The sequence below is a fragment of the Denticeps clupeoides genome, chromosome 1 (genome assembly GCF_900700375.1).
Source record: "Denticeps clupeoides chromosome 1, fDenClu1.1, whole genome shotgun sequence".
Lineage (NCBI taxonomy): Eukaryota > Metazoa > Chordata > Actinopteri > Clupeiformes > Denticipitidae > Denticeps > Denticeps clupeoides.
The window spans coordinates 27062680-27076224 of NC_041707.1; the positions used below are offsets into that span (position 1 = coordinate 27062680).

The window sequence follows — 13545 nt, forward strand, 5'->3', positions numbered from 1 at the left end:
AAAACCATTTCAGGTGACTACCTCTTGAAACTCATCGAGAGAATGCCAAGAGTGTGCAAAGCAGTGTGCAAAGGGTGGCTATTAGAAACTGGAATATAAAACATATTTTTTAGTTATTTCACATTTTTTTAGATACATAACTCCACATAATGTAAATGGTCATGAAAAAAAAACACATTGAATGAGAAGATGTCCAAACTTTTGGCCTGTACTGTATGTGACAATGACTTACAGTCAATAACTCATATCAGAAAAAGAAAAAGGACTAGAGCAAGCAAGTCAAGTGAAAGTGAAGTGATTGTCATTGTGATACACTGCAAAGCACACGGTGCGCACAATGAAATATGTCCTTGGCTTTTAACCCATCACTCTTGGTGAGCAGTGGGCAGTCATGAAATTCCCCCGGGGAGCAGTGTGTGGGGACGGTGCTTTGGTCAGTACCACCTTGGCAGTTTGGGATTTGAACGGCAACCTTTGGATTATGGGTCTGTTTCTTTACTTGCTTTGCCAGCAAATCAGCTCATTCGAAATGTGATTTTATTATCAGGGTTCCAGTTCATTGTGCAAGTGGGCACAACATTTTTTGTGTTCCAAGTCTCCCCAATGTTTATTTATTTTGATGTTTTTTATGTTTAGGTTAAAGGTGAAGCACTTTTATTTTACAAAAGGAAGAATATTGTAAATAATATTGTGTAATATTGGGAATAGTTTTGAATTATTATTTATTTACATGTAAATTGTTTACAAATTCAAAGAGTAAATACCAAAGCACTTTGAACAATGATTAAATGTCATTTGTCATATTGCACATTATGCAACCACTCCCTTCCAAACAGTGTTGGATGATTTCCTTTGACAATATATAATGAAGAAAAACACACTTATTCTTCAATTGGACTTTAACATCAATGACCCCTAGTGGTCACAAAGATTCTACAGTGTAGGTTCTCAGAGCGCTTTGACAAACCAGAGGTATTCTGGAAATCCATTATCTCTAGTTATTAGAGAATAAGAATAATAATTATTATTAATTATTTTGTCACAATCAAAACAGACATGTTTGAAGAAAAGCCAACATGGAATATGAAAAGAACCTCCTACCAACAGTGAAGTATGGTGGTGGAAATATGAAAGTCTAGGCCTGCTTTTCTGCTTTTGGACTGTAAAGGAAATTAAAAGCAAGCACTGTATTTAAAAACACTTAATCTGATGTTACCTGGCATGAAAGCGGCATAACACAATAGAGGTTACAAGAATGAACAGTTTCTAATTTATTAACACTAGTAGATTACTATTTCAGTTACATGTAAATATTGTATGTAAAAGGTACCAAAGTTACAAAATAAAAGAAAGGAGAAAGGGATAGAGAAAGAGAGAGGAAAACCAGGAGCCAAGCTGCAGACTGGCTGCTTGGCCCCCTGAGAAACAGGCAGAGCAAGCAAGACTTAGAAACTGGGGGGAAAATCCCTCAGCTCCCAACGGAAGAGCAAAGTGCCCAGCCCACAAGAGAAAATTATTTTATACATTTGGTTCCCAAAAAGTTCCCACAGACCAATCAGGATCTTTCCTTTGATGTCTCTGTCTTGTTTCCTTCTCGTCGTGAGACCTCAAGCAAATGGCTGGCTTTTCACTTCTCTTGCCTAGAGGAGGCCACTTGACAAAGAGACAGGCATGGGACCTGTGCGCAAGACAAAAGCACAGAATTCCATGGACCTGGGACTTCCCATCTTACAGGACCTGGACAAGTCCATATTATCAGGAATTGAATTTTTCGGCATATCAACAAATTCTCCCGCCATCAGTCATGGAGTTGAAGCTGGGACTAAAATTGGATTATGCAACAAGACAAGGATCCAAATTATTCCAGCATAGCTACAAAGGAGTTTCTTTGGAGAAAGAAGACATTTGCATGTACAGCATTTATCAGACGCCCTTATCCGACTTACAACCAGTAGTTACAGGGACAGTCTCCCTGGAGCAATTTGGTGTTAATTGAGATTTGAACAGGGTCTTCTGGTTCATAGGCAAGTGTGTTACCTTCTAAGGTACTACCACCTTTCCCACCAACCCACCAGTCTGGAGGGTTCACAGACCTTCATGTATATGGTTATATTAACATCATACAAGCAACATATAATAAAATCACTACTTATTCATTTTCTAATTAATTAAACGTAATTATATGAATTTGTTTATTGTTTTAATATTCAAGCAGTTAAACATTATTTTGTAGATAATGTGGGAAATACTTTGTAATATTATAAAGATAAACCATTGCATTCATACCACCAGTTTGTTTGTTTACTGTTTTTGTTCTCTTTTTTAAACATTTAAACCCAGAATAAAACTTCACAGGTCTGACACATCCACATATAGATTCAAAATGCACATATTAAAGGATTACAATTTAACACACTCTCATACAATGGAGATAGCTTTAAACATGTCTAAACCTTGTGTTTACCAAGAATCGTGTTTGCTAATAATAATTTCAGAAACAGCACTTGTATGAAATGAATTACTGAAACATTAGGAATGTGAAAGTCCATGTTTGTATGCAGAACAGAATTCACTGTGCAGTAATAAAGCAGATAATATCTCCAGCAATTTGAGAATAATATCTCCATCTAAAATGAGAAAGAGAGTGGCAAGAGAAAATACACTGTCAATGAGCCAGTTAGTCCAAGCCTCTGCACAGTGTGCTGGTGTGACTGCTCACTCCTTTGTTTAAATCTCTCTCTCTTTTTCTGTGTGTGTGTTTACATGATTATTATTCTTCTCACACAAGTGTATGGAATAGACCAAGAAAGAGCTGGATGGCCACAGTTCTGCATGTGTACACATAGATTTGTTTTTTTATCATATAGTGTATGCAATGATTTTGAAGCTAGAATGTAGTTTTTACACTGTGAACATGTTTATTTTGTCCATCTCTCAGGGATCACATATGAATATCATCTGTAATATACTGTATCTTACTATTAGATATCGTACTGTTTCCCTAACCCAACTGTCTCCATACCACAGTTTGATCCCAGCAGCTGGCTGTTTTATATCACATGGAATGTGCTTCTCTTAGTACCACATACTTTTCTCACTGTTTCTCTGTGCACTTTTGACTTTCTGTGTAAGGCTTCAGAGAGAACCACCACTGGAATGTGTGGTGGGATAAGAGGCCAGCCAGCAGCCTGCATCATTTTAATAACCCCCAACCAAACCGCTCCTTCAAAACCCTCCACCAGTGGTCCAACCCACGTCGCCTTCTAGTCTGCAGCGGTCGCACTCACTAGCAAACAAAAAGCCTGAGGTAACTTGATCCACCAGGCTCATATCATACAATTTGAACTTGTTTGATTCACACAAATATACAAAGCACAAATATACAAAATATGATTTAGGAATGATTTGAATTGTTTCCAAACATCCTTTCAACAACATTCCAGTATGATTTTGCAAGCATGTTGAACATAGCTGATTTTACTTTGGTTATATACAGTTAATTAAAAAGCTTTACCAACCAAGGGAAAGTTGCCTTCCGTGGACTCCCAGTTAATCTTTCTCACAGGTGCTATCTATTAGCCAACTCCTTCACAGTGAATAATTAGAGCTTTGACTTTAAAAGAGTTATTATCCAGGGGGAAATAGAACCTTTCCAGGTCACTTCACTTTGTTTGTCACAGTAAAACATTTTTTATTTCAGAATGAAGCTGTTGTTAAATCCAGAAGAGTCCTCTTGACTGCTTTTTATTGAGCACAGCATGATTTGGCCGAGCAGTTTAATAACTGCTGCAGTGTGCTGCCTAAGTGGAAAAGGCTGGAGATGGTCGAGCCCCAGGGGATTTTTTTGACCGTGTTTGGCCACCCATTTGACTCCAGACCCACCTAACGAAGGGAACATGTTATTTCCTTCTGCTGCTATCTGGCTGCCTTCAGGCAGCAACAGCAGACATAACTCTAGACACAAATAGATGGTAAGATGCTAGATGGTGTGTAGGACAGAGTTTATATTGTGCTCTAACAAATACACAAACTCACATTCACTAGGAACTATTTTATGTCACCACTTAAGATGTGGAAATGGTTTCAGGCTATAATACCTGACTTTCAGGCTATAATACCTGACTTTACGATTACTCAACTCACAGAACTCAATAAGATAGTAAACAAACCAAATTACAGAGAAGTTTGTTGAATGTTATCTGTAAGGAAATAATCAAAGTTAAATATTTCTTATAATATTGTTGTCTGGAAACTACAACAGGCTCATTACGCGATCTGTCAGCAGTGCAATTATACAAAGCATGCGTGTATACAAATCTATACAAAAATCTGCACCACAGATTCCATCTTCTGCAATGGCAGTTTTGTGAGCTGAAGAGGAAGAGGCACATTCATCACATTTAATACAATCAGCCTCTTTTTTTTGTGTTTTTGAAGACTTAATGTGGTAGTAGAATGTACAGTACAGGCCAAAAGTTTGGACACACCTTCTCATTCAAAGAGTTTTCTTTATTTTCATGACCATTTACATTGGTAGATTCTCACTGAAGGCATAAAAAATATGAATGAACACATGTGAAGTTATGTACTTAACAAAGAGTGGAGTCCTGACCTTCACAGTCACCGGACCTGAGCCCAATTGCGATGGTTTGGGATGAGCTGACCGCAGAGTGAAGGCAAATGGGCCAACAAGTGCTAAACACCTCTGGGAAATCCTTCAAGACTGGTGGAAAACTGGTGTTGAATTTACATATCAGCGTTGTGTTAGTCTCTAATATGAAGGTGTTTTGAGATGTCTAACTTATGTTTAATTAGTTATTATTTTATCAAACACTGCTTTCCTGCTGTTGTTGAAAACGTTAATAAGCTTTTTGTCTTGGTATTTACTATTTTGTCAGCAGTCATGCAACAACTGTTCTAATCTGAAAACATTTGTGTTCCTTGTTGCAAACAATTCCCTAACTGTGCTAAACAGAAAGAATGTAATCATTGAATGCATTACTGTCACAGCCTTTGGTCCACTGCCCTGCCCATGGTGCTGACCACTCTGATGCGCACGAGGAAGAAGGCCACTTCCCCTATAAACATCCGGCACATCTTGGGACCTCACTTGCTCTACAGTGTGATTCATACATCTGTCGTTGCTCGCCTTTGATTGGATAAATCTCACCTTACGCTGACTTTTGCATTGTTTGACTACTCTTCCAGATTTTCCCTCGTCTGTCTCCTGTTTGCCCTTGATATTCACGAATACTTGTCTGACTACCGATGCCGCCTATGCCCAAACCCTGCCTAATTAGGATCCCACTCTTGACAATCTACGCCTGTCAATCATTCTTTCAGCACCCTTAACCCCACAGAAAAAACTGTACCTTCCCTCTCACCAGGTGCTTCCAATGCTGCCGTATGGTCTCCTACTCTGCTTCATCCCTCTGCTCTCCTGCCTTCCATTTCTCCCCTTCTCCCAGTAATTTTTGCCTCTCCAAGCTCCATGCCCCCTGTCACTCCAGCCCCTGAAGACATGTCTGCTAATGCACTTTGAGGCCCATCCCGTTATGAAAGTGAAAGTGAAGTGATTGTCACACGTGATACACAGCAGCACAGCACACAGTGCATTTAACCCATCACCCTGAGTGAGCAGTGGGCAGCCATGACAAGCGCCTGGGGAGCAGTGTGTGGGGACGGTGCTTTGCTCAGTGGCACCTTGGCAGATCGGGATTCGAACCAGCAACCTTCTGATTACGGGGCCGCTTCCTTAACCACTAGGCCACCACTGCCCTATGTGGTGGCCTAGTGGTTACCTATAATTACCTATGTAAATGTAGTAGTAGATATGTAGCAAATATCTAAAAAATCTTAAATCAAGATACATTTACTAGACACATGAAATAGCATAAAAAATGGTCTTGTTTTCTGATAAAACATCTCAAAATTAAGTGATTGTTTAAAACAAGTAAAATTATCTGCCAATGGGGTAGGAAAACTAATCTTAATGAGAAGTTTTAAGCATCACTTAATTTTCTCATGGCATTTTTCTTGTCTAGTAATCTTGATTTAAGATTTTTTAGATATTTGGACTGGAAACAAGACAAAATTACTAGGTACGAAAAGTTTTTTTGCAGTGTAGCTATACATGATAACAGATTGAAAAATGAATGGTCCAAAATAGGCTAGTGAATAAAAACATGTCTTTAGTATTTTAATGCAAAGTAGCACCCCTGCTTTGCTACTGTTATTAACGTGCTAAGGCTAACTTGTCATGCCTGTCAAGCTGGATGACGGGAAACATTTACATTTACAACATTTATCAGACGCCATTATCCAGAGCGACAATCAGTTGTTACAGGGACAGTCCCCCTGGAGCAACTTAGGGTTAAGTGTCTTGCTCAGGGACACAATAGGCGAGTCGTCCACGCGGAGACGCAGATAACAATCCGAACGCTGTTTCATCCCCCCTCCACACCTGTAGGTGGCGCTGTAAGTCCCCGTCTAGTTCTCACCAGCACCAGGGACATTACGTTCCTCACTTCAAAACGGAACAAAAGTAGGATTCTGTAGCGACTTACCCTGCTGCTGAACTCCCTTCTTCCTCCTCAAACATGCATTTCAGGTGCTGGATCATGCCGTGGTGCTCCCTTGCCGTGCCATGTCGCTTTTGCATATTCTAAATGTGTTTGTGTGGGGTTCTCTAGGTTCACTCCGCTCCGCGCTCAAATAAAGTTTTTTTTTTTTTTAATAATCAAACGTCTCCGCGTCGCGCGACATAACGAATCGATTAGGAAATTCGTTGCCAACTCTTTTAGTAATCAATTTTTATCGATTCAATCGATTCGTTGTTGCAGCCCTACACAATACTAAGAACAAATTGATTTTTTGTGACCATCTGTGTTTGTTTGATGTGGCATACACAAGCTGGCAACATTCCACTATGCTTCGTATTTGGGTCATATGAACCTCATACATATGAACCTAATCCATTGTAGCTGCTGTTGTGCATGCACATCTCAGTTGTGTTGTTCTGTCTAAATTGTTTATTTAAAATATGTTTAAAATATCTTTTTTTTTTTCGTTTACCCTGAGATTGCTTCCTGCTTGCCAGCATGCCATTTTATCTGTGTGAAAATATTTCAAGTATTTCATAAGTCATTGTCTTTTTGCTAAGTGCAAAATGGTTTGTCAGATGACTTTAAAAACCTTGCTTGCTTGCTGCTCAGATTGGGGACAGGTAATGCAGACAGGGAAGCAGTGTGTAGGGACAGTACCTTCCTCAAGGGTACCTCCGTCGCACCTTCATTCAGGAAATTAACATACTACCTTCTGATTATGAGTCTGATTCCTTGCCCTCCAGGCCTGCCACTGCCAAATCAAACTATTGTAGATCTTGTGGATTAGTAAAAGTTAACTGAGTGCACATTATAGTTACATAAGATGCACAAGTTATGTCAAAGCAAATATCACTTGCTCAATCTGTTAGCAGATATATATAAAAGCTCTCAGCACATAGATGACATGATACTTTTGCAGTAGTATTAGCATTTAGTCGGTATTAGCTTAGACATGCACTCATCTCACAGCCCCTGGCTGAAGCCTACAAGGGAAGCTTTCCCGGTCTCATTGCCTCTGGCTGTGGTCTGAGTGACACCTCAATCAGGCAACACTAAATGGCTGGCAACTCAACGATGCCCCCTGGTCCTTGGAGATAGCGCTCAATTGACATTTCCATAGCAGGTCCAGAATTGGCCAGGAGCCTTGGTGAGACGGAATGAGACAGACAGTGATAAATGAGATGGGGAGAGGGAGGCCATGTGTTCAAAAGATAGGAGGAGAGTAGGGAAGAGTGAAAGACATGGTATGTGGTGTGGAGTGGTGAGGTGTCTTTCCAGGAGCAGCACATAGATTACAGAAATTGGTCAGATTGTTGCTTCCTGGAATAAGGATTCCAGGGCTTGGTACTTTTTTTAGTTGGTATATTCTAAATGTGTTTGTGTGGGGTTCTCTATGTTCTTAGGTTCTCACTTACAAAATCATCCATCTTTGGTGAATTGGATGCTACCAAAAATATTCTTATTTTTTATCTGAATGCTTTGTAAGAAGCATGTGCACTGGGTATTTGCTTTTGCAAAACTATTGTATATTCATTCAAATGAGTAAAAGCTTTACTTTAAGCTTTCCCCTTTGTGTGAAAAATATCCTATAAATCTCAGCATAAGATGGGCGTGATTACCGGTCCTGGAGCACTGAGTGCAAGGCACATCCGTTCCCAACCTCCATATACATGCGTCCCCTCCTTTAAAGGATTGCCATCACCCGTGTTTCCAGGTTCGGTCCAGTGGGTCGGTGGGCTTGCATGGCCGTGGTTTGCCCTGAGAATACCTGCCATGTGGCCACAGGGCAGACCAGGTGCAGTCTGCACCAGTGGATTTAGTAGGTCAAAGTCACGGTCTTTGGTTGGAGGCAGTATGATTTGATTCACAATCTGCATTATCACCTTTAACATACAGGTATATTGATGCAGGCACAAGTGATAATTATGTTGTCTTCACTGATACAGACAACACATTTTATGTTTATGTCTCTTTGCTCACTGAAGTTTTGCTATTCCTTTGTTCCTCATAGCAATTATTAAAAGTAATGCTTTGACAGCTGGTGATAATAGCATTATTAACACTATATCATTTTTGGCAACGTGGGTGAAAGGACTCATCAGAAAATCCATTAATATGATCACACTCTCTTTCAACCAGTAAGAAACAGATTCAAGAATAAGACTTGTTGTGCTAATCTGCTATTTGTGATTTGTTGTTCAGTCCTGTAGACATACTGAAAATATATCTACATTCATACAAATACACACATATTTTATATATATACATACACTAACACACACCCACCATTACAACTACAACAATATTTAACAACATTTAATTCTTATATATTCCAAAATCACATACAGTATGTCTCAATGGGCTTTGACAGGCCCATACAGTTTACACCTCCCACACTTGACCCTTCTAAACGTCCTTTTCCCCAACAATTACCTAACCCCAGTGTTCTCTGGATAGATGGAATAATATAATCATGCCATCATTTCACCAGTCTTTTGCTTCAGTGCAACCCATTTAAGGGGTAGTCTTATTATGTACCTTAACCACCACTTCCAACGACTTTTTCTAACTACTGGGCTTCGATTTACTTTTAGTGAAACCCTAATGAGGTCCTTGCATGTGCATGATGTAGTAAGCAGACTGTCGTAATCATGCATTCAGTTACTGTATGCATTTAATATGAGGGTCCAAAACTGTCCCATAAAGTTACTAATTATTTGGCAGGGTGTGAGGGACTCATTGTGACTTATCTGTCAGTATGACTTGTGTGGTGTGTAATGTATAATCAGTTTTTAAAAGTCCTTTACTCACACCACCTCCTCTCACCTCTTTGCTGTCATTATTGAATGATATAGATCAGGGAAGTGAAAGATGTGATGCGCTTGTTTATTCTTTTCACTTTTCCTCCCCTTTCTAATTAACATTGATTGTTGGAAGGCTTTGTTAATAATGCAGGATGTTATCATATTTTGAATTGCACAGTCATGAATAGATAAAAATAACAAAAAAAGAGAGAGACAATGTAATATTTGTTGTAATTGCAGTTATAAATCAGTATAGAACTGGGGTCAGTGTCACTTGGCATCCTCTTCAACTACATTGACATGGAACCAGCTTCTACCAGTACACAATCAAGTGTATTTTGTTGGGCAAAATGTAATACTTTGGACTGCAAACCTCTGCAGAGTTGTCAGATCAGCACAGCATCTTTAACTGATACAGTTAGCTGAACTGCCAGCTAAGTGTGAGGACCTCTACAGGTGGTATTGTGTATAAAATGAATTCCTTTAATTAATTTAAAATATATGACATGTCACAATAAATGCAGATATGTTTTGTTTACTGTACTCAAACATACCCGTTTTTCAGGGAGCTGAAGAGCAGCAACCTATGATAGTTTTTTTTTTTTTTTTTTTTGCTTGAGACAGCATGGGGCAGTGGTGGCCTAGCGGTTAATGAAGCATCTCCATAATCATAAGGTTACCTGTTTGAATCCCGATCCACCAAGGTGCCACTGATATGCCACTGAGCAAAGCACCGCTCCTATGGCGCCTGTCATCGCTGCCCACTGCTCACTAAGGGTAATGGTTTAAAAGCAGATTACACATTTCTTTGTGTGCACTGTGTACTGTGCTGCAATGTGTCACAATGACAATAACTTCACTTTCATAATTAACTTTATGTAACTAATTGGCTAGCATTTTTGTGTTCATTGTATTTGCAGAGAAATTTGTGTAAATGTATTTTATTGGCTGGTGCTTGGTTCAGCAGAGATAGCTCTTATTTCAAGATTTCCATTTAGAGTAATTTTAATGGTTATATACATATAACAGTAAACTTGCAATTTGAAATTAGAACAAATAAATATAAGTTACGTGCACCATTTTCAGTGCTTCATCAGATGCTCGCTGAGGTTCAAAGCAAACATTGCTGTGACATAAATAGCAGCATGATTGCACCCCATTATGTATGACATCGCTCTTCAGGAGCCAACACATTGCCAGCCCTGATATCCGTTCTCCGCCCAACTCATGCCCACTGCCACAGAAGGACACAAGCTGCCTCTCCCAGCCCTCTGTTCCCAACCTCACTCCACCCTGTTTCCTGCTATCATTAGTTTCTATTATCTCTATCATGCACTGCTTTTTATGCTGTATAATAATTAGTGCCATTTCAAAGCCAAAGCTGGACAGCAATTCAGAGTGTTGCTGTTTGTTGGGATACATATCCTTTAAATAGCAATGGAAGGTCTACACTGGAGGAACACTGTTCAGTCTATTTATCTTCTCTCCTGCTTTCCCATGCTGCTTACAAAATGTGCAGATGGTTTTGTTTGTCTGTATCAGCATGTGGAAGGGCAGAGAAGTGGAGGAGAGAGTAGAGGGTGTATGCTGGATATAGACAGGCTCTTAATAGAACATGATTATGGAAATTTGCTATGTATTAATTAAAAAACAGGATATCAGCCAAATAAATGCAAGCATAAGAAGGCCAATAAAAAAGCACAGGGCTTAATAGTGTTACTTCAATGCTTTATTCTTTTAACATGGTAAAGCCCAGCACTGATTAAACTCCTTGTGTGTGCATATTTTTGAATTGCATGTTGTCCTTCCAAATGAGGGAGGAGGCGCTAGTGTAGCAAGCTGGCAGTTAAATGTGCAAAAGTGTTGCTCATAACCAGACATGTTCATTTTGTGTATGTGTGTGTTTAGGATAGATAGTCATCTGTGACAGATGGAGTGTGACAGCACATCCATCTAACTGCCTGCTTACAGCAGAGGGGATGAATGAAAAGGGGAAAACTAGGAGTCAATGAGGAGTGATATGTGATTGTAAAATTAAGTGTAAATAAGCAGGAGACAGTCATGGTTTTTACACTTTGCTTCTCTGATCATGATCAGTTTACCTGTACCCATATACAGTATGTTACTCTTAAGAATAATGAGAGTTGAGGGACTGTGTGTGTGTTACATCATAGTCTGTCTTCACCTCTGGGTCAGCTTGTCTAGAGCTGATACTAATGCTAACATAAGCAACCATGTTTGAGCAGCAGGTATGAGCAGATGGCTAAACCTGCAAGAACGCTGCTGAGCTTATCTGCTTTTTTGGCTGCTGAAATTAATTACAGTCACAGACATCTGTGATTTTAGCATTAACATTTTGTTCAAAGATGTAACAATGGAACAGAGTGGGTTTATTTTTAATAGGGGGATTTTTAAGTGCCATAAACAGTGGTGCACTTGTGCATCCATTAGCATAGTGCTGCTGGTGCTTGCACCTTGACAGTTATGTTGTGCAACAGAAAATGCCCCCAGACCAGTGAATCAGGGTACCATGCAGACAGTTCCTTTCTCTCTTCTGCTGTCCACACACAATGAGCCCAGTCAACCATTCTGTTGTAATGAAAATAAGTAGAAGCCAGAGAGAAAGATAGAGCAGGCCAGAGAATCAGGGGGTGGGATTATTCTGACATTACCAAAGAAGGGCTTTAGTGAGATCACTGACTCTTAGCCCTGTAGGAAGAATGTAGAAAATTCATGCCAGCAAGGGAATTAAACTCTTACTGCTGATACTCTCTCACACAAATACACACAATCATACACACTGTTTTACATATTAATAATTAAGAATTTATAATATTGCAAGTGTGACTCAGCCGAGTTTTGGTATGTTAAAAAAAGGACCTGTTTTTATTATATAAGATGTCTATAAACATACCCGTTGGCTATATAAGATGTCTATATAAGAGGTCAGTGACAAACCTCCTCAATCCCCAACAGCCATGGGCAGGTCTCATCAGTACACTTGCACTATTTTCAATCCATCTAGTTTAGGGAATGCTAACTGCGAGATATAATTTTGTTTTAACATTCTCAATTCTTCAAATAAGCACAATAATTACACAGATTATGAGACACCGGTGTAAGTGTATGGTGTGGGTGAAAATCTCATTAGACAGCACTTTCATCTTGCAGCTGCACATCATGTTCGCATTGTCAGCGAACATACCTGAAAGATAGTGACCCTTTCCCCGTGATGCTGTGGAAGCAGGGCCTGCCCTGTCTGTGTGTGGGAATCTCTGCAATGTGCAGGGATAGATAAAAGAAATGCCAAGCCAAACAGCTTTGTTTCATTCATGCCCTATGCTTTCTCTCCCTCTCCCTTCCTCTCTCACCCTCTGCTACTCCAGGCTGTGAATATCCTGCGTTGGAGAAATCAGACCTAACTGACTCACAGTATCCTGTGAGGCAGTGCCACTGAGGCTGCCAAGGCATGCTGGTGCCAAGCTGTCACGTGATGCACTCAGCTTGGCCGGCGCTGCTTGTCATGGCAACGCTTCTGCTCCTCACTGATGCTGAATGTAAGTTGCTGGTCACCTTCTACTTATTTTCATTACAACAGAATGGTTGACTGGGCTCATGTGTGAAATCCCATCTCTTTTTTCTTTGTGCTTTATTTTTCTTTTTTTCTCTCCACTCTCAAACATACATGCAGCATTCGCTTGTCCACTGTAACATAAACAGCTGATGTAACTGGCCACTCACAGACTCTCTGCCTTTTTTTTTTGTGAGGGAGAGCTGAGGGAATCCTCAGTCCATGATAATGTCACGTTTGTAGCTTACTCCGAAGTCAGTTGTCAGCTTTTAGAGATCATTGTGTATTTACATCTTAACTTAACACATATTTTTTTGTGTTGGATGCTGTTGATGATTAATATATGTATGTATGTATGTATGTTTTTATATGTATGTATGTATATATATATATATATATATATATATACACACACACACACACACATAATTTTGTCACTGACAAAACATTCAAGTGACTGTGTAAAGATCTTGTGACAACAACTATTTCCTTTTCAACTGCTGTGTTTTCCATAGCTGATCAAAGTGAACTTTGTCATCTCACCGTATACTAGTACACATAAATA

At 39.6% G+C, this 13545-nt stretch overlaps 1 protein-coding gene across 37 annotated transcripts in view; it reads left to right on the forward strand.

Moving 5' to 3' along the window:
- Positions 1-13545, forward strand: part of LOC114786615 (receptor-type tyrosine-protein phosphatase delta) — a 403565-nt gene that overhangs the window by 247244 nt on the left and 142776 nt on the right. For all 37 annotated transcript variants that reach the window (XR_003749232.1, XM_028973883.1, XM_028973864.1 and 34 more), the window contains one exon: positions 12796-12966. Coding sequence is in view for 36 of the 37 variants with exons in the window: in XM_028973883.1 (XP_028829716.1) it covers positions 12879-12966 (88 nt within the window). In the remaining variant the exon portion in view is untranslated. The remainder of the gene's footprint in view (positions 1-12795; positions 12967-13545) is intronic.